The sequence below is a fragment of the Salmo salar genome, chromosome ssa22, assembly GCF_905237065.1.
Source record: "Salmo salar chromosome ssa22, Ssal_v3.1, whole genome shotgun sequence".
Taxonomy (NCBI): domain Eukaryota; kingdom Metazoa; phylum Chordata; class Actinopteri; order Salmoniformes; family Salmonidae; genus Salmo; species Salmo salar.
Genome location: NC_059463.1, coordinates 47,462,698 through 47,485,327, shown reverse-complemented (window position 1 = coordinate 47,485,327; position 22,630 = coordinate 47,462,698). Strand labels below are relative to the sequence as shown.

Below are 22,630 nucleotides of genomic sequence, written 5' to 3'. Positions count from 1 at the left end.
TGTGTCAAAAAGATTGATACATGAATCCTCCTCCAAACAGTTTCAATGGCCTGCATGGAATGTGATATTAAAGGTACTGCTGATCGAAATGAATGGACAGACAAGGAGGGAGGAGACATAATATTCCCCTCAGAGCAGGAGAGGACAATATGATGGAAATGCACCACGGTGCCTGAAAGTCATGACAAACATTAGCCAGCAGCATTACTCACATACTTCCCGTCAAGTGCCCGTGTCGTCACACTGGTAAACCCTATTACACACTACCCTGGCATGGATAGGTAAGGCTTAATGGCAGTTAAACTCACAGTCAAAACAATATGAAATCCATCATAATAATTTATGAATTGTACAGTAGCTTAAGCACACAATATTCCTAACTCCTTAACATAATACTTTCTATGAGTCACTTGTTTATAATGCATTCTCATAGCTATCTCATGGTGCATTATAAGACTTGCTATAAGAATTCAAAACATAACTTAACACATAATAAAAGTGTTAGATACCCTATTTAGCATTGGTCCGATGAGAAACAAACAGTACTGCATCAAAAAAACAACAGCAAACTTCACTCAGCATACTTGCACACAGTACCACAGACAGACATTATATCATCAAAGATCTAAGCCCAATGTTTTTAAGGGATGAACTATAGTGCTTTTTAACCAATATTATTGCAGATCCAGGAATCATATGAACTGACACCTTGCAGGTTTGATTGAACTCTGCCCTGTATCTAAGCCGTGCTAAAGCGACTCAGGGTAGGAGATGCTAATCTAGGATCAAATGCCCTATGTCCATCTAATCGTATTCATTGTGATAGGAAAGGAAAAACTGATCTAACATCAACACTTCTACTCTGGAAAAACTTTATGAATATGGTCCCTGAGTAGAGAAATGATGAGAAGAGAGAGATGTCTGCAAGAGTGTTCAGCCAGACAGTAATCTCAGAGGGAAAACACACCCACACACTGACAGTGCATTTGGAAAGTATTCAGACCACTTGACTTTTAACCACATTTTGTTACAATACAGCCTTTTTCGAAAATGGATTAAATCATCTCACCACAATACCCCATATTGACAAAGCAAAAACAGGATTTGTCACACCGGTATTTGGGGAGTTTCTCCCATTCTTCTCTGTAGATCCTCTCAAGCTCTGTCAGGTTGGATGGGGAGCGTCGCTGCACAGCTATTTTCAGGTCTCTCCAGAGATGTTCGATCGGGTTCAAGTCCAGGCTCTGGCTGGGCCACTCAAGGACATTCAGAGACGTGTCCCCAAGCCAATCCTGTGTTGTCTTGGCTGTGTGCTTAGTGTCGTTGTCCAGTTGGAAGGTGAACCTTCACCCTGTTCTGAGGTCCTGAGAGCTATGGAGCAGGTTTTCATCAAGAATCTCTCTGTACTTTGCTCTGTTCATCTTTCCTGTGATCCTGACTAGTCTCCCTGTCCCTGCCACTGAAACACATCACCAGAGCATAATGCTGCCACCACCATGCTTCAGCGTAGGGATGGTGCCAGGTTTCCACCAGACATGATGCCTGGCATTCAGGCCAAAGAGTTCAATCTTGGTTTCATCAGACCAGAGAATTGTGTTTTTCATTTTCTCATGGTCTGAGAGACCTTTAGGTGCCTTTTGGCAAACTCAAAGCGGGCTGTCATGTGCCTTTTACTGAGGAGTGGCTTCCGTCTGGCCACTCTACCATAAAGGCCTGATTGGTGGAGTACTGCAGAGATGGTTGTCCTTCTTGAAGGTTCTCACATCTCCACAGAGGAACTCTGAAGATATGTCAGAGAGACCATCGGGTTCTTGTTTACCTTCCTGACCATGGCCCTTCTCCCCGATTGCTCAGTTTGGCCAGGCGGCCAGCTCTAGGAAGAGTCTTGGTGGTTCCAAACTTCTTCCATTTAAGAATGATGGAGGCCACTGTGTTCCTGGGGACCTTCAATGCTGCTGACATTGTTTGGTACCTTTCCCCAGATCTGTGCCTCGACACAATCCTGTCTCAGAGCTCTGCGGACAATTCCTTCGACCTCATGGCTTGGTTTTAGCTCTGACATTCGCTGTCAACTGTGGGACCTTATATTTAGACAGCAATGTGCCTTTCCAAATCATGTCCAATCAACTGAATTTACCACAGGTGGACTCCAGGTGGACTAAAATCAAAACATCTCAAGGATGATCAATGAAAACAGGATGCACCTGAACTCAATTTAGAGTCTTATAGCAAAGAGTCTGAATACTTATGTAAATAAGGTATTTCTTTTTTTTTTTATATAAATTTGCAAACATTTCTAAAAAGCTTTTTTCGCTTTTTCACTATGGGGTATTTTAGAATAAGGCTGTAACATACTTTTTTTTTTTTTTTTAAGTGAAGGGGTCTGAATAATTTCCGAATGCACTGTAAGCCTCATCACAATTTTATCTTGAAGATCTCCAGACAGTTCCTTGGACTTCATGGTATAGTTTCTGCTCTGACATACACTGTCAATTGTGGGACCTTCTATAAACAGGTGTGTTTCTATCATGTCCAAACAATTGAATTGGCCACAGGTGCTCCAATCAAGTTGTAACAACATCTGAAGGATGATCAAAAGAAATTGGATGCACCTGAGCTCAATTTGCAGTGTCATAGCAAAGGGGTGTGAATACTTACTGTATGTAAATTAGATATTTCTGTATTTCATTTTCAATACATTTGCAAAAATGTCTAAAAACATGTTTTCACTTTGTCATTATGGGTTATTGTGTGTAGATGGGTGAGAAAAAACATATATAGAATCTATTTTGAATTTAGGCTGTAACACAACAAAATGTCGAATAAGTCAAGTGATATGAATACTTTCTGAAGGCACTGTATAGTATACTTAACTAGGATTGAAAAAGTTAATCCATTCTTCTCTAATAAAAAATCTCTCCCTAATTTCGGAACCACACCAGTAACATCAGTAGACTACAGTAGACTACACTGCAGAGGGGGAGGGGCAGGTCGCCTACACACTCACTGGCAAAGATTTGCAGTTGGCAGAAAGACACCGGAATACGTTTCTGTGTGACAGAGTGAGGGGTTTACATACGCACCTTGTTGCTTTTTTTGTGGGACTGAAAAAAATTCCCTTGATGTAAAATAATATTATTAATGGTTCCCATGCTTTTCAAAATAACGTTTCTGTTCCACAACAGTATAGATCACCTCATTTCATGGTTCGGATTCTGTTCCAGGAAAATGTTTGTTATTTTCCGGTTTTCGGTTCTGTTCCCTGAACCGGTTCCAACCCCTGAACTTGATATATTAGTGTCAGTGGCGGGATACAGGACAATAATTCAAATACAACGATTTTATCTGTACTGTAAAATAACTGACAAGCAGTTTCATCATGTGTTAAAATCAACAATCTACCTCTATTCCTGCTTATTAAAGCTGGGTATTCAATGCACCTACCGAAAACATCAACATTAGTAAAAGAGGAGATGCTATGCATTTCCCTTGTAATTAATTACTGTGACTTGCGAAATGCTGTGACTTGCGAAATGCAAGTTATACAATGATAAGCCATTAAAGAGGCTAAATGTAAACAGTTTATTATAATTTTCAGAAAATTCTATACAAAATCCCATTCTGATAATTCAGCCTTTCTATTAGACAACAAAAGACGGTCCGTTTTTCTGTTGTCAAATAGAAAAGGTGAACCCTACCGCTCAGAGGCCTGGTCATCTCCTCACGGGCAGAATCAACAATAGCAGACTTTGGCAGTAAAAAGAGAGGGCGGTATTTCACATGTAACCCCTTTGAAGCTGAACTCTGATGGACAGGTTCTTAGGAATTTGGTGAATTACAGATTGCTTTGCCGCATTTTTTAACAGTGGTTTCCTTCTGGAAAGTAAAAGACAACAAAGAACATGACATTGTACAATTATTAAGGCCTCCATGTTACTTGCTTCCTTGTTTTGACTTAGGTTTTATGTGCAAATAGACTGACTTAACTAATGGAATTCCCCCATACAACACATTGCAGGATTCAAAGGATTAACCGAAACCGATGCACACAAACACCTAAACTACCTACAAGACTGCACAGATGTCATCATACATTGCCTTTCTAAAAGACATGGTCATCATAGTTTACATGATAATCTAAGTATTCCTTATATATCAACACCCTTATCCCAGAAACCCTAGATCCACTCCAATTTGCATACCACCCTAACAGATCCACAGATGATGCAATCTCTATTGCACTCCACACTGCCCTTTCCCACCTGGACAAAAGGAACACCTATGTGAGAATGCTATTCATTGACTACAGCTCAGCATTCAACACCACAGTGCCCTCAAAGCTCATCAATAAGCTAAGGACCCTGGGACAAAACACCTCCCTCTGCAACTGGATCCTGGACTTCCTGACGGGCCGTCCCCAGGTGGTAAGGGTAGGTAACAACACATCCGGCACACTGATCCTCAACACAGGGGCCCCTCAGGGGTGCGTGCTCAGTCCCCTCCTGTACTCCCTGTTCCATCATAACGGCATGGCCAGGCTCGACTCCAACACCATCATTAAGTTTGCCGATGACACAACAGTGGTAGACAGTCTATATGGAGGAGGACAGAGACCTGGCAGTGTGGTGCCAGGGCAACAACCTCTCCCTCAACGTGATCAAGACAAAAGAGATGATTGTGGACTACAGGAAAAAGAGGACCGAGCACGCCCCCATTCTCACCGACGGGGCTGTATTTATTTTATTTATTTATTTATTTATTTTATTTCACCTTTATTTAACCAGGTAGGCAAGTTGAGAACAAGTTCTCATTTACAATTGCGACCTGGCCAAGATAAAGCAAAGCAGTTCGACAACATACAACAACACAGAGTTACACATGGAGTAAAACAAACATACAGTCAATAATACAGTAGAAAAATAAGTCTATATACAATGTGAGCAAATGAGGTGAGATAAGGGAGGTAAAGGCAAAAAGGCCATGGTGGCAAAGTAAATACAATATAGCAAGTAAAACACTGGAATAGTAGATTTGTAGTAGAAGAAAGTGCAAAGTAGAAATAGAAATAATGGGGTGCAAAGGAGCAAAATAAATAAATAAATAAATACAGTAGGGGAAGAGGTAGTTGTTTGGGCTAAATTATAGATGGGCTATGTACAGGTGCAGTGATCTGTGAGCTGCTCTGACAGCTGGTGCTTAAAGCTAGTGTTGTAGATAAGTGTTTCCAGTTTCAGAGATTTTTGTAGTTCGTTCCAGTCATTGGCAGCAGAGAACTGGAAGGAGAGACAGCCAAAGGAGGAGTTGGCTTTGGGGGTGACCAGAGAGATATACCTGCTGGAGCATGTGCTACAGGTGGGTGCTGCTATGGTGACCAGTGAGCGGAGATAAGGGGGACTTTACCTAGCAGGGTCTTGTAGATGACCTGGAGCCAGTGGGTTTGGCGACAAGTATGAAGCGAGGGCCAGCCAACGAGAGTGTACAGGTCGCAGTGGTCGGTAGTATATGGGGCTTTGGTGACAAAACGAATGGCACTGTGATAGACTGCATCCAGTTTGTTGAGTAGGGTATTGGAGGCTATTTTGTAAATGACATCGCCGAAGTCGAGGATCGGTAGGATGGTCAGTTTTACGAGGGTATGTTTGGCAGCATGAGTGAAGGATGCTTTGTTGCGAAATAGGAAGCCAATTCTAGAATTAACTTTGGATTGGAGATGTTTGATGTGAGTCTGGAAGGAGAGTTTACAGTCTAACCAGACACCTAGGTATTTGTAGTTGTCCACATATTCTAAGTCAGAACCGTCCAGAGTAGTGATGCTGGACAGGCGGGCAGGTGCAGGCAGCGATCGGTTGAAGAGCATGCATTTAGTTTTACTTGTATTTAAGAGCAGTTGGAGGCCACGGAAGGAGAGTTGTATGGCATTGAAGCTCATCTCGAGGGTTAACACAGTGTCCAAAGAAGGGCCAGAAGTATACAGAATGGTGTCGTCTGCGTAGAGGTGGATCAGAGACTCACCAGCAGCAAGAGCGACATCATTGATGTATACAGAGAAAAGAGTTGGCCCAAGAATTGAACCCTGTGGCACCCCATAGAGACAACCAGAGGCCCGGACAACAGGCCCTCCGATTTGACACACTGAACTCTATCAGAGAAGTAGTTGGTGAACCAGGCGAGGCAATCATTTGAGAAACCAAGGCTATTGAGTCTGCCGATGAGGATGTGGTGATTGACAGAGTCGAAAGCTTTGGCCAGGTCAATGAATACAGCAGCACAGTATTGTTTCTTATCGATGGCGGTTATGATATCGTTTAGGACCTTGAGCGTGGCTGAGGTGCACCCATGACCAGCTCTGAAAGCAGATTGCATAGCGGAGAAGGTGCGGTGGGATTCGAAATGGTCGGTAATCTGTTTGTTGACTTGGCTTTCGAAGACCTTAGAAAGGCAGGGTAGGATAGATATAGGTCTGTAGCAGTTTGGATCAAGAGTGTCCCCTCCTTTTGTAGTGGAGCAGGTTGAGAGCTTCAAGTACCTTGGTGTCCACTTCACCAACAAACTAACATGGTCCAAGCACACCAAGACAGTCGTGAAGGAGGGCACAACAAAACCTATTCACCCTCAGGAGACTGAAAATATTTGGCATGGGTCCTCAGATCCTCAAACGGTTCTACAGCTGCATCATCGAGAGCATCCTGACTGGTTACATCACTGCCTCCGACCGCAAGGCACTACAGAGAGTAGTGCATACCGCCCAGTACATCACTGGGGCCAAGCTTCCTGCCATCCAGGACCTCTACACCAGGTGGTGTCAGAGGAAGGCCCTAAAAATTGTCAAAGACTCCAGCCACCCTAGTCATAGACTGTTCTCTCTGCTACCACACGGCAAGCGGTACCGGAGCGCCAAGTTTAGGTCTAAGACGCTTCTAAACAGCTTCTACCCCCAAGCCATAAGACTCCTGAACATTTAATAAAATGGCTACCCAGACTATTTGCATTGCCCTCCCCCCTTTTACACCGCTGCTACTCTCTGTTGTTATCATCTATGCATAGTCACTTTAATAACTCTACCTACATGTACATATTACCTCAACTAACCAGTGCCCCCGCACATTGACTCTGTACCGGTACCCCCCTGTATATAGTCTCGCTATTGTTATTTTACTGCTGCTCTTTAATTACTTGTTACTTTTATTTCTTATTCTTACTCGTATTTTTTAAAACTTCACTGTTGGTTAGGGGCTCGTAAGTAAGCATTTCACTGTAAGGTCTACACCTGTTGTACTCAGCACATGTTACTAATACAATTTCATTTGATTTGATATACAGTACAGTGGATGCTGCTGTGGGGAGGACGGCTCATAATAATGGCTGGAACGGAGCGATTGGAATGGCATCAAACACATGGAAACCATGGAAACCATGTGTTTGATGTATTTGATACCATTCCACTGATTACGCTCCTGCCATTACCACGAGCATGTCCTCCCCAATTAAGGTTCCACCAACTTCCGTGATACAGTACCATAACATACTGATAACATTCTACTCGTTTCTATGCCATGCAATGTGTCCTCCATAGGGCCAGGGGGCACAGTTACTTACTTTGCTCACTCTTATCCTTATACATCAGCTGCTTTATTTCCTGTCTCTTGTCCTGCTCTTTCTCCTGGCGACTCTGCTCCATGTCATACGCGTACTGAAACGAGACCATTCAGATTTGCATTTAAGCACACTGGGTTTTCACTAGTTACCACAATGACAAAGTCCCATTTGGCTATATCGTAAACATTCATGAAAACAAAAATGTGCTTTTTGGTCTTAATTTAAGGTTAGCAGAGTGGTTAAGGTTAGGGTTAAAATCACATTTGAAAAATATACATTTTTGAAATAGGTGTGGTTTATGACTTTGTGGCTGTGGTAACTAGTGACAACTGGCAAATTGGGCCATAGACAATATCCAGGAACTTATATCAGCCCAAGGAAAGGGATCATAGAGATGGAAAGAGGGCACACCTATATTTGCCATTGATTGCTTCTGTAACAGCATGGCCAGTGCCATGGAGGGCTATCTCAACTATAAAGTTTGTGAAAGGGCTCCTCACGTGGATGTGCTGTGGCAGGTGCTTCTGGGAGTCCTGGGAACAGTGCTGGGCTGAGAAGGCTCCCAGGAAGAGGGAGTGGTGGGGTGCCAGCATAACCGAGTCAGGCTCGGGACGCACCAACCTCTGGGTACGCAGGTCCATGGGCCACTCCGGCCGGAGTGGTGACGAAGCCTCGCAAGGAACTTGCACATCCACTGCAGAGAAAGGGAAGGAAAATAAAAGAGGAGAAAGAGGAGAGAAAGACATTAGTTAAGATGATGAGCCAAGGCTTTGTTCATTAGACTAGATCATTGGAGAGAACGGATAACCTGGGACTGAACCGAAGCTGAGGTGCTGCATTCTAAGCTCCCGACTGAACTTCGTGAATTGGTGTCAGCGGTGGGATCTGGGCTGTCCAAAATCCCCAAAATAGAAAACCCAGCCATAACTCTCCCTTTCTCTCCTTCTGTCCTCTATTTTTCTCTCTCTTCTTCTCTTGTGTGGTTTCTTTTCGTGGCCCAGTCAAGACCCCCAGTCAAGGCCCCCATGATGAGGCCCCCATGATGAGGCCTGTGCCGAAACACACTAGAAAAGAGATAGCTGATCCCATGGAATAGTCTACACTTGTGTGATTAAAACATACCAATGATGGTATGCACCCACACATGCACACACGCACGCACACACAGACTCACACACACACCATAATACATAGCTGTATCCCACACCTGAGGGATATACTACAAAACAGGATCAACGAGTTTAACTTTAATAAGTAACCAGAGAAAGCTACTGATTTTCTGGTTCATTAAAAAAAACGTTAAACTGGGTATGTGTTTTTGTTTGTTGAATCAATTAGACCATGCTCGTTTCAAGCTTATCTTTCTAAAAATGAAACAGTTATATCAGAAGATTTAGGCAAGTTAGCTGGCTAACTCCTTGATTCTGCTTTGTAGCATTTATAGATGATTCTGGACAATGAACAACTAGATTAGATTGAAACGAAACATGGGCTGATGTCTCATTATACAATACTACAATACATGCTTTATTGGTCCATTTGCACAGATATTCTTCATTTTGTTGCTGTCACAGTACCCAACCTGACACACTGGGAGCAGTACAGGGGCTGAGAAGAGCAGTGCCCCTGGAGCACTTAAGGGTAAAGTGCCGTGTTCAAGGGCACAACGGCGGTAGATAGTATACAGGGATATTAAGGTGTAAGAGAGTACCAGTCCTTACAGCAGGCCATTGATAGATAATGTGACTCAGTGTATGTCAAGTTTATGTGTTGATAGTTTGTTTATTATGTAGAATAACAGTCGTCGTACAAGACTCCCAGGAAGAGGAACGTCATCCTGCTCAAATGGACTTGGCTAAAATTACATTCAGTAATAGGAGGGGGAAGAGAGTGAAGAAAGCAGGCAGCCACAGAAAGTCTGAAAGAATGAAAGACAAAGACAGAAATACAGAAAGACTGAAATACAGAAAGACTGAAATACAAGACTGAAATACAGAAAGACAAAGACTGAAAGACAGAAATACAGAAAGACTGAAAGATTGAAAGACTGAAAGAATGAAAGACTGAAAGAAGTGAAGGGGAGAAAGGTGGATTACAACATTGTGTGGAATTTGGGTCAGATACAGTACACAAATCTGTCACCACAATCAAGTTTTTACCAGGAAACAAGGTTAAATTTAGCCAGAAAAAGTGAGACAATAAAAGCAAACTCAGGGCCATGTCCCATAACAATCGTCCCTTTTATAGGTAGACTGGAGAATAAATATTTCGGAGTCATTTTGAGTCACGGGTTATTGAAGGAACATTTTGTGGGCATCACGGTTAAAAATGCTTGTTGAAACATTGTGTTCATTTATCTGGGTCAGGAGTCAGCCTAGTCATGCCCAGTTTGTCTGCAGTAAGTGTAGACGAATGGAAATTGACCACATAATGTATGTAGGGCATTGATGGAAGAGTACCTGGCTGTGAAAAACAATATTGCACAAGGCTCGTTACTACAGAGCCCGACTTTCCTCAAAAGTTAATGTGGCCATATTAGATTTGTTTACCGATTCAACTTACACCACCATGTCATGTTTATGTGTCAAAAAGATTGATACATGAATCCTCCTCCAAACAGTTTCAATGGCCTGCATGGAATGTGATATTAAAGGTACTGCTGATAGAAATGAATGGACAGACAAGGAGGGAGGAGACATAACTTAACATAATAAACATAACTTAACACATAATAAAAGTGTTAGCTACCGTATTTAGCATTGGTTCGATGAGAAACAAACAGTACTGCATCAAAAAAACAACAGCAAACTTCACTCAGCATACTTGCACACAGTACCACAGACAGACATTATATCATCAAAGATCTAAGCCCAATGTTTTTAAGGGATGAACTATAGTGCTTTTTAACCAATATTATTGCAGATCCAGGAATCATGTGAACTGACACCTTGCAGGTTTGATTGAACTCTGCCCTGTATCTAAGCCGTGCTAAAGCGACTCAGGGTAGGAGATGCTAATCTAGGATCAAATGCCCTATGTCCATCTAATCGTATTCATTGTGATAGGAAAGGAAAAACTGATCTAACATCAACACTTCTACTCTGGAAAAACTTTATGAATATGGTCCCTGAGTAGAGAAATGATGAGAAGAGAGAGATGTCTGCAAGAGCGTTCAGCCAGACAGTAATCTCAGAGGGAAAACACACCCACACACTTATTACTGTAAGACAAATATGCATGACACACTGCCCCATCACCAAACAACAGACTCCAGTACATCTGGGGATCTCTTTACAATGGTGGGTGGTGCAGTAAGATCAAACCACTGGGATAACTGGTGCATTCTAGCATAATAGACCCTCATAATTACCCGACTGATCACCGCTGTGAAATCCGTGTAGCGAAACAGAATCTGCATGGTTGTATGATATTACCTCATTACATCGCCATGACAACCAATGAGCCATGACAGCTACGGTGGGACTGTCTGAAGTGTCCTTAACCTTGGTTCTGTGTGTGTATGTGTGTGTGTGTATGCGTGTGTATGTATGTGTATGTTTGTGTGTGTATGTGTGTGTGTGTGTGAATGTGTGTATGTATGTGTGTGTGTATGTATGTGTGTGTGTGTGTATGTATGTGTATGTGTATGTGTGTGTGTGTGTGTGTGTGTGTGTGTGTATATTTTTTTGATTGTTTATTCCCTGTGGCTCAGTTGGTAGAGCATGGTGTTTGCAATGCCAGCATGGTGTGTGCAACGCCAGGGTTGTGGGTTCAATTCCCACGGGGGGGCAGTACAATTATATATTTTTTTTAATGTATGAAATGTATGCATTCACTACTATAAGTCGCTCTGGACAGGAGCGTCTGCTAAATGACTAAAATGTAAATGTAACCTTCATTTAGCTAGGCAAGTCAGTTAAGAACAAATTCTTATTTACAATGACGGCCTAGGCCGACTAAACCCAGACGACGCTGGGCCAATTGTGCGCCGCCTTAAGGGACTCCTAATCACGGCCGGTTGTGATACAGCCTACTACACTTTCTAATTCCATCTCAAATTGTGCTACCCTAATGATATTTGAAGATGCAGGCATTTTATCTATCTTTTTATCAATCTTTCTATTTCATAATGGAACACTAGTCACTTTAATAATGTTTACATACTACTTTACGAATTTCATATGTATATACTGTATTCTACTGTATTTTAGTCAATGCCACTCCGACATTGCTCGTGATAATATTTATATATTTCTTAATTCCATTCTTTTACTTTTAGATGTGTGTGTATTGTGAATTGTTAGATATTACTGCACAGTTGGAGCTAGGAACACAAGCATTTCGTTACACCGGCAATAACATCAGCTAAATATGTGTATGTGACCAATAAAATGTGATTTGATTTGCATTTATTAAATATCCACTGTGGTACTTCAGCATGGACAAATCAATTAACGTTGCCATTTCCTTTCATCTTTGAAAAGAAAAACAGCTACGGGAATTACCCAGAGGCAGCAGAATAGCATGTACTACCAGAAGAGTGTGTTTTCGGAGGAAATGGTGGGGGGCACACACACACACACACACACACCTTGAAGAGACCTAAAGAGTATCACCATGACATCAAAGAGAAGGGCAGGAATAGGACAAGGCTAGCCAAAGGACACTTTATAACCACACTGAGACATGTATAGCATTTGTAACTATCTGAATAGCATTCATGTACTTCAGGTCAGTGACTCAAGGCCCGGAGGCCACAAATCAGGTCCCCCATCTTATTCATTATGATTTAAAAGGCAAAATTGATCCTAGATCAGTAGCCCTATTCTGAGACGCTTTGTGAATATGGGCCCGATATGGTAAAGGTATGCTGAAAGTGTCAGAGCGACTCTAACAAGCAGGAGGGGTGAAGTCAGGCGCAGGAGACCAAGGTACGTGAAACACACGTTTAATGAACAAGTGCAAAAAGTGCTGTAAAACAAGGCAGGGTACAAAACTCCAACGAAGGATAGAACCCTAAAATGAGTCGGGACGCAGCCCAGCAAACCCTAATGCCTAATACCGAACGGCAGAGGAAAATCAAATCCCCCAACCTACGAAAAGACCACACAAAATAATCCCTCACAAACCCAACCCAAAAACACACAGACTAAATACCCCACTAATGAATTAACACAAAACAGGTGCTAACCTAAACAGACATTACCAAATGAAACAGAAAAGGAGGTCGGTGGCAGCTAGTAGGCTGGCGATGACGACCGCCAAGCGCCGCCCGAACGGGGAGAGGCGCCAACTTCTGTGGACATTGTGATAGAAAGCTACTCATAACTTTAAATCATAAGATCCACAATGTGTTTTAAGAATAGAGGGGAAAACAACTATGATGTGAACTTCTCTGTTGATCTGAGTGTCTGTTGATCTGAGTGTCTGTTGATCTGCATGCCTGACTGTCTGTTGATCAGTGTCTGTTGATCTGAGTGCCTGTTAATCAGAGTGCCTGTTGATCCGAGTGTCTGTTGATCCGAGTGCCTGTTGATCCGAGTGCCTGTTGATCAGAGTGCCTGTTGATCAGAGTGCCTGTTGATCAGAGTGCCTGTTGATCAGAGTGCCTGTTGATCAGAGTGCCTGTTAATCAGAGTGCCTGTTAATCAGAGTGCCTGTTAATCAGAGTGTCTGTTAATCAGAGTGTCTGTTAATCAGAGTGTCTGTTAATCAGAGTGTCTGTCGATCGTTAATTTAGGCAAGCAGATGCTGCTATTTCGGTTGAATGGGATCACTTTTCTTGCCCATTTCTTGCATTATATACTGTATGTGTGTATGTGTGTGTGTGTTTGGGTGTGTGGGTGCCTATGTGTGTGTGTGTGTGCGTGTCTGTATTAGAGGTCAACCGATTATGATTTTTCAACGCCGATACAGATTATTGAGGACCCCAAAAAAAGCCGATACCGATTAATCGGCCGATTTATTTATATATATAAATATATATATATATATATGTGTGTGTGTAATATATGTGTGTGTAATAATGATAATTACAACAATACTGAATGAACAATGAACACTTTTATTTTAACTTAATATAATAGATAAATAAAATCAATTTAGTCTCAAATAAATAATGAAACATGTTCAATTTGGTTTAAATAATGCAAAAACACAGTGTTGGAGAAGAAAGTAAAAGTGCAATATGCGCCATGTAAAAAAGCTAACGTTTAAGTTCCTTGCTCAGAATATGAGAACATATGAAAGCTGGTGGTTCCTTTTAACATGAGTCTTCAATATTCCCAGGTAAGAAGTTTTAGGTTGTAGTTATTATAGGAATTATGATGCGTTGACTATTTCTCTCTATACCATTTGTATTTCATATACCTTTGACTATTGGATGTTCTTATAGGCACTATAGTATTGCCAGCCTAATCTTGGGAGTTCATAGGCTTGAAGCCATAAACAGCACCATAGGGAGACTGGGCAAAGGAAGGAGACGGCAGGACTTGGAAAACCGATCCACAATGACCAAGATCGTGGTGTTTCCCTGTGACGGAGGGAGATCCGTCACGAAATCCACCGATAGGTGTGACCACGGCCGTTGTGGAACGGGTAAGGGTTGTAATTTCCCTCTGGGCAGGTGTCTAGGTGCCTTGCACTGGGTGAACACCGAGCAGGAGGAAACATAAACCCTCACGTCCTTAGCTAAAGTGGGCCACCAGTACTTCCCACTAAGACAGCGCATCATCCTACCGATGCCAGGGTGACCAGAGGAGGGGGACGTGTGGACCCAATAGAGCAAACGGTCGCGGACAAACGGAACATACAGTCGCCCAGCTGGACACTGGGTGGGAGTGGGCTCTGTACGTAAAGCCCGCTCGATGTCCACGTCCAGCTCCCACACCACCGGTGCCACCAGGCAAGAAGCTGGAAGTATGGGAGTGGGCTCCATGGTCCGCTCCTCTGTGTCATACATCCGGGACAGTGCGTCTGCCTTCGCGTTCTGGGAACCTGGTCTGTAGGATAGGGTGAAAACAAAACGGGTGAAAAACATGGCCCACCTTGCCTGGCGAGGGTTCTGTCTCCTCGCCGCCCGGATGTACTCCAGATTGCGATGGTCAGTCCAGATGAGGAAAGGGTGTTTAGCCCCCTCAAGCCAATGTCTCCACGCTTTCAGAGCCTTTACGACAGCCAGTAGTTCCCGGTCCCCCACATCATAGTTACGCTCCGCCGAGGTGAGCTTCTTCGAAAAGAAAGTGCAGGGGCGGAGTTTGGGTGTCGTACCCGAGCGCTGAGACAGCACGGCTCCTATCCCAGCCTCGGACGCATCCACCTCCACTATGAACGCCAAAGAGGGATCCGGATGAGCCAGCACGGGAGCCGAGGTAAACAGCGCCTTCAGGTGACCAAAGGCCCTGTCCGCCTCAGCCAACCACCGCAGCCGCACTGGTCCCCCCTTCAGCAGTGAGGTAATGGGAGCCGCTACCTGACCGAAACCCCACATAAACCTCCGGTAGTAGTTGGCAAACCCTAGAAACTGCTGCACTTCCTTTACCGTGGTGGGAGTCGGCCAATTACGCACGGCTGAAATGCGGTCACTCTCCATCTCCACCCCTGAAGTGGAAATGCGGTACCCTAGGAAGGAGACGGACTGTTGGAAGAACAGACATTTCTCAGCCTTGACATACAGGTCATGCTCCAACAGTCGACCAAGCACCCTGCGCACCAGGGACACATGCTCGGCGCGTGTAGCGGAGTATATTAGAATGTCGTCGATATACACCACTACACCCTGCCCGAGCAGGTCCCGAAAATCTCGTCTACAAAGGATTGGAAGAATGATGGAGCATTCATCAACCCGTACGGCATGACGAGGTATTCATAGTGCCCAGAGGTGGTACTAAATGCTGTCTTCCACTCATCCCCCTCCCGGATACGCACCAGATTGTACGCGCTCCTGAGATCCAATTTTGCGAAGAAGCGCGCCCCGTGTATTGACTCGATCGCACTGGCTATGAGAAGCAGCGGGTAACTGTACCTCACAGTGATCTGATTGATCCCTCGATAGTCAATACAGGCAGGTGAAGTGGAAGGCCGAAAGTATCCCTGCCCCAGAGATTCGGAGACATATGTTTCCATAGCTGCCGTCTCCTCCTGTGACAGAGGATACACGTGACTCCTGGGAAGTGCTGCGTCTATCAGGAGATTTATCGCACAATCCCCCCGTCGATGGGGTGGTAGTTGAGTCGCCTTCTTCTTACAGAAGGCGAGAGCCAAATCGGCATATTCAGAGGGGATGTGCACGGTGGAGACCTGGTCTGGACTCTCCACCGTAGTAGCACCGATGGAAACACCTACACACCTCCCTAAGCACTTACGTGACCATCCGAGAGCCCTCTGTTGCCACAAAATAGTGGGGTCATTATAGGCCAACCAGGGAAGACCCAACACCACGGAAAACGCAGGAGAATCAATCAGGAAGAGACTAATTCTCTCCTCATGACCCTACTGCGTTATCATACATAGTGGAGCAGTGGTCTCCCTAATCAGCCCTGACCCTAAAGGACGACTATCTAAGGCATGTACAGGGAAGGGCACATCAACAGGAACAATAGGGATCCCTAATCTAAGTGCAAATGAACGGTCAATAAAGTTCCCAGCTGCGCCTGAATCTACTAGCGCCTTATGCTGGGAATGCGGGGAAAACTCAATAAATTCTATACACACACACGTGCGCAACAGGGAGCTCGCGGTGAGTCGGGTGCCCACTCACCTGGGATGATCCACTGGTGCCCTGCCTGCTGCCTCGACTCCCTGGTCGAGGTTAAGGGTGGTGTCCCTGCAAGCCAGCTCCCGACAAACGTCCTCACGCAGACTGCACCGGTAATGGTCAATCAGGGCCCTCTCATTCCATCCCGCGCTGGCAGGTGAAATCCTCATAGCGGATCAACGCTGTGTCTACTCCTCCCCATACGGCGTTGGCCCACTCAAGCGCTTTCCCTGACAAACAGGAGATGAGGGCGGACATGCCCTCGTGTCCCGAGGGAGCCGGGTGGACGGTCGCCAGGTAGCGCTCCAACTAGAGCAGGAACCCCTGGCACCCGGCAGCCGTCCCATCATATGCCCTCGGGAGCGAGAGCCGAATCCCACTGGGTCCAGGTGACGGAGGAGTGGACAGCGGTGTGGGTTGGGGTGAAGTTGATGGGGGTGTGGGAAAACCCCCTCTCTCCCATCGCTCCATGGTGTGCAGCACGAGATCCATGGCTGTGCCAAGATTTTGGAGCATCGTCGCATGCTGCTGGACGCGCTCCTCCACTGGTAACGGAGGACTGGGTGCACCTGCTGACTCCATATTTTGGTGCGTGTTTCTGTCAAGTGTCAGTGTGCAGCGGGTAGGACGGAGTCAGGCGCAGGACACAGAACTGAGTAAAAACTTCCTTTAGTCGAATAAAACAACAAAATCATTCCACGCTGGGAAACACACCAACTCACAGACATCTCAACCACTTAACAATGAACAAACACGCACAAAAACCATGGGGAAAACAGAGGGTTAAATAATGAACATGTAATTGGGGAATTGAAACCAGGTGTGTAAAACAAAACAAAAGGAAAAGTGGATTGGCTAGAAGACCGGTGACGTCGACCGCCACTCGAACAAGGAGAGGCACCGACTTCGGCAGAAGTCGTGACAGCTCGGGGATTTGATCTTGCAACCTTTCAGTTACTGTTCCAACACTCTAACCACTAGGCTACCTGTCACACAACCTAGGTTACATTGCACAACCTTCAATGTTATGTCATAATTATGTAAAATTCTGGCAAATTAATTACGGTCTTTGTCAGGAAGAAATGGTCTCGCAACGAGCCAGGCAGCCAAAACTGCTACATATACCCTGACTCTGCTTGCACTGAACACAAGAGAAGTGACACAATTTCCCTAGTTAATATTGCCTGCTAACATGCATTTATTTTAACTAAATATGCAGGTTTAAAAAAATATACTTCTGTGTATTGATTTTTAGGAAGGCATTGATGCTTATGGTTAGGTACATTAAAATGTCAGACTTGATTTGCCCTGAAGAATAATGTATCAACCCCTATAAAAAAATATTTATAATATTTATACAAATATTTATAATGTACATTATTATTCACATTTCCTGTTGCTGCAGGATTATTTTCTTAGGCACTCCAGTGTTGAATTATTTTAAAACCCTCATTTTGTATTTTCTCTCCATTTGATATGAGTATGACTTCAGTTTTATGCATTCTGGCTTTCTCCTGCCTCCTCCTGCCGTGTCACTTCATGATCAAACAACTAATTTATCTAACAGCGTTCTCAGAAGTTGTTTTTGAATATCCTAAAAACAAACATGATAGGCCTAAATAAATAAAGAGAGATTGAACAAACCTTCCAGTTGATCAAAGCTTAGTCTAAAATAAATGATTCATGCATCCCTCCTCTTTGCTTTTGCTAACCAAACGGACAAAAGCAAAATCCTACTAATTAAAATAGCCTATCAAAAGCATTAATTCAAGTTAAAGTTATTAAGAGTATTTTCCAAATAGGATATTCTAATTACGTGTTTAATGTCCTAAAGTTGCAGCTTGAACAATTTTGAAGGTCAGAGACAAGATGGAAAAATCGAATGAGGAGTCAAAAGAAAACTTACAGCTAAACAAAGCTTATGAAAGAAACAAAGCGTAGAGTAGGCCTATTTCCATAGCTTATTATTAGTAATGTATAGAACCTACATACAGCATACAGAAGCCTAGGCCTAATAAGAGAGGGAGATTAGGCAAAAATGTGAATCATTGAATAATTATCAGCACAGTTGGCACAACGTCCACAGAAGGTGGCGCCTCTCCCCGGTCGGGCGGCGCTCGTCGTCGCCGGCCTACTAGCTGCCACGATCCATGTTTCAGTGTCTGTTGGTTATGTCTGTTTTAGTCTGCACCTGTTCCTTGTTTGTCATTAGTGGGGGGGGTATTTAGTTTGTCTGTTTCGTTTGGGATTGGTGCGGGATTGTTGCTTGTTACGTTTATTGTAGTGGGCAGGTTTACTGTATTGGATTACGCAACGTATTTTGTTAGGCATTAGGGTTGCCGGGCTGCGCCCCGTCTGTTTGGAGCTGTTCTCCTTCCTTTTGTTGACTGTGCACCCTGCCTTGTCTCTGTATTTGCTCTTGGCTGTATTAAACGTCTGTTCAACGGACCTCAGTCTCCTGCGCCTTACTTACCCCTTTCCTGCTATCTTGGAGAATGTGACAAGAGTTTCTTGTTCCGGATTACCAAACGGGCACGCAGGACACGTGCACCGGGACCCCGACTCCCAGGGGGCCCCCAACCCGTAAACAAGAAATTTGCTTTAAAACTGAACGTTTTTCTCTATGCATATGGCAAAATGTGCTGAAATGCAGGCATTGGCACGCACAGACACACACCTTATTCGTGCCACATCTCCTCTCATCCCTCCTGTAGTATGCAAGCTCCTTTTTAGCAGTCTTTTATTTTATTAAACGATACCATCGTATGATGTTTTATGGGTACTTAATCACGAAAGGACAAAATTTGATACCATCATGATGTTTTATGGGTACTTAATCACGAAAGGACAAAATTTGACATCGCCCAACCCTAATGTCATGAGACTGACTCGATGCATGCGCTGACTTGACGATAGATACGGTATAACACCGGTGTGGTGTGACACATTACACCGTCAAACTCAAAACCATGCCTCATGACAGCTCTGTGTCCATGGTGATAAGTAGGTGAGTTCTCATTATCTGGCGATGCTTCATTCTAATGACAAGGTTGTGACAGAATTACATTACAATATACCATTGGGACACCAAAAATAACCATTGTTGATGAGGCATTTCATATTTATATTGTATCAATGCACTTCTCAATAAATAACTCTACAATTACATAATTTAGCAGATGCTCTTATCCAGAGCGACTTACAGTAGTGAGTGGATACATTTTTCAAGTTCCTTGGTGTCCACATCACCAACAAACTATCATGGTCTAAACACACCAAGACAGTTGTGAAGAGAGCACGACAACACCTTTTCCCCCTAAGGAGACTGAAAAGATTTGGCATGGGTCCCCAGATCCTCAAAAAGTTACACAGCTGCACCATCGAGAGCATCCTGACCAGTTGCATCACCGCCTGGTATGGCAACTGCTCGGCAACCGACTGTAAGGCGCTACAGAGGGTAGTGACTTAGGCCCAATACATCACTGGGGCCAAGCTTCCTGCCATCTAGAACCTATATACTAGGCGGTGTCAGAGGAAGGCCCAAAGAATGTCATAGAATGTTCTCTCTGCTAACGCACGGCAAGCGGTACCCGGAGTGCCAAGTCTAGGACCAAAAGGCTCCTCAACAGCTTCTACCCCCAAGCTATAAGACTGCTGAAAAATTTATCAAATGGCTACCTTGACTAACCTGTAACCCTCACATTTCAGGTAAAGTGATACTAATACAATGTCACACTGTTTAGATAATTACAAAAATTCTCATCTACACACAAATGCAGACAAACAAACACACACACACACACACACACACACACACACACACACACACACACACACACACAGTCAATTAAGTTGGTTATCTGAGAGGGATGGAGAAAGAGAGGAAGAGAGGAAGAGAAAGAGATCTAAACGGCTATACGGTACAAAGGGGGCGTATTGTGGAGTCAATTCCTCTGGCATGGCACATGTGAAACTGTGTAACTATTTCCTCACACTACAACTATGACCTCATCATGTCTATTGTCTGTGTGTGTGTAATACTCTCATTTTTCCCGTTTTTTTTCTTCTCTCTCTCTCTCTCTCTCTCTCTCTCTCTCTCTCTCACACACACACACACACACACACACACACACACACACAGCTGCCCACCCATTGCTGTGAAACATCAGACATACTCATAAACTACTGTACATTATTCCAGAACCGAGTTTTTGCCCAGTGAATATGTCAACATTTTCAATGACGTTATGGGTTGTAGTCAGCCTCATAGAAACGTAATACCTTCACTGACAATAAGGCTATTCTGTTAAAGTAATCCTGTAATTGCTGTAATCCTGTAATCCTGTATATAAACTTTTCTACTAATTAGGGCACGCTTAACCTACAATACACTGTGTAGAATACAACCACACAACCATGCAGTTAGCTCAATCCTTTCAGTAGGGAATTTTGCCTTCATTCGTTTACAGAGACACCTAACACAACTCCAGACATATACCTTGATATTGGTGAAATATGGAATCCTAGCTGTCACTGTCGAAAAACTTATTTCAGGTCCGTCTGTCTCTATTTCAGTTCCAGATTCTATAGGTCCATCTGTTATGTAAGGACAAACAATCGTGAATTTTACAACATTCAGCACAGTGCGTTTTGAGGTGGATCCTTTAGGTGCATCATCACTTTCTAGTTAATTCTGAAGCACAAGACAACGCAACAGGTTTGATTGTTTATACATGCATTATCAACAACGTGTGTAAATGCAAAAGCTCGTTGACATTTCACACGCGCTAAAACACCGCCTCAATTCTTCCATTAAAATGTAAACCAAGGATTCAAGATGATATTGCAAATTAAAATTGTACAGAATACAAGACTGGACCAAATAATAAGTAACCTACCTCTAGGCTATTTGACACATTTGCGATCAGTTTTCTACCATCTTGACGAATGACGTATTCCACACTGATATTAATTAGCGAATAAAATGCAACAAGTGAGCAACATGTGCACCAATTTTGCGATACATGTGTTCCTCTTGAATGGTCCAACAGCACTCTTGACCAAAAAAGTTGTTGATACAGGCTAATGAAATGTCTTTACAACTCCAAAAAGATGGATAACTTCTCTCTCACACATACACTCACACACGCCTCAGCGATGCGAATCTATAATTGAAGACAAGACTAAAAAGTAAGTGAGAGTTGTTGACTTCATCTGTCTAACTATCGCATTGTTGAAGCTAACTTGAAGCGGAGTTGTTGTTGAGCGGCTGTGTCAACCTCACGTTCATCTCATTTCAGGAACAGTAAACGGAACCAGTCCGGTCTCAGGGCTCCACCTGCTGAACCCATTACGATACTTCGCTCGTTTGTCCAAGAGTGCGCGCGCCCATCTTATCATATTGATCTACCTGTCTGACTCATGTCCACACACTGAATCAGCTCACTCTAAACACACACACATACACGTGATACAGAAACAGCACATTCAAGCAAACACACACTGGCACTCTCTCTCCCACACCCACACATACACACACGCACATGCACACACTCAATCTAGAGATTGCATTACGATAATAACGAATAGGCTATATTAAGGATGTGGTGTATTGTGGGGATGTGGTGTATTGTGTTGATGAAGAGGATTTCGAGTTTATACACACAAACAGAAGCTCTGTCAGGTTGGATGGGGAGCGTCGCTGCACAGCTATTTTCACGTCTCTCCAGAGATGTTCGATCGGGTTCAAGTCCAGGCTCTGGCTTGGCAACTCAAGGACATTCAGAGACTTGTCCCGAAGCCACTCTTGCGTTGTCTTGGCTGTGTGCTTAGGGTCGTTGTCCTGTTGGAAGGGGAATCTTTGCCCCAGTCTGAAGACCTGAGAGCTCTGGAGCAGGTTTTCATCAAGGATATCTCTGTACTTTGCTCTGTTCATCTTTGCCTTGATCCTGACTAGTCTCCCAGTCCCTGCTGCTGAAAACATCCCCAGAACATGATGCTGCACCACCATGCTTCATGGTGGGATGATGCCAGGTTTCCTCCAGACGTGACACTTGGCATTCATGCCAAAGAGTTCAATCTTGGTTTCATCAGACCAGAGAATCTTGTTTCTCAAGGTCTGATAGTCTTTAGGTGCCTTTTGGCAAACTCCAAACGGGCTGTCATGTGCCTTTTACTGAGGAGTGGCTTCCTTCTGAACACTACCATAAAGGCCTGATTGGTGGAGGGCTTCAAAGATGGTTGTCCTTCTGGAAGGTTCTCCCATCTCCACAGAGGAAC

General features: G+C 43.9%; 1 protein-coding gene across 4 annotated transcripts in view; it reads right to left on the bottom strand.

The window, feature by feature from the left end:
• The window catches only part of LOC106583614 (histone deacetylase 7), a 98,621-nt gene that overhangs the window by 53,041 nt on the left and 22,950 nt on the right, over positions 1-22,630 (bottom strand). For 3 of the 4 annotated variants that reach the window (XM_045705254.1, XM_045705253.1, XM_014167998.2), the window contains exons 2-3: positions 8,097-8,290; positions 7,597-7,690 (exon numbers count right to left, since the gene is read on the bottom strand). In XM_045705254.1, coding sequence (XP_045561210.1) covers positions 7,597-7,690; positions 8,097-8,290 — 288 coding nt within the window. Of the gene's footprint in view, positions 1-7,596; positions 7,691-8,096; positions 8,291-21,249; positions 21,784-22,630 lie in introns of those variants that run through there. The other variant, XM_045705255.1, reaches the window with a different exon arrangement.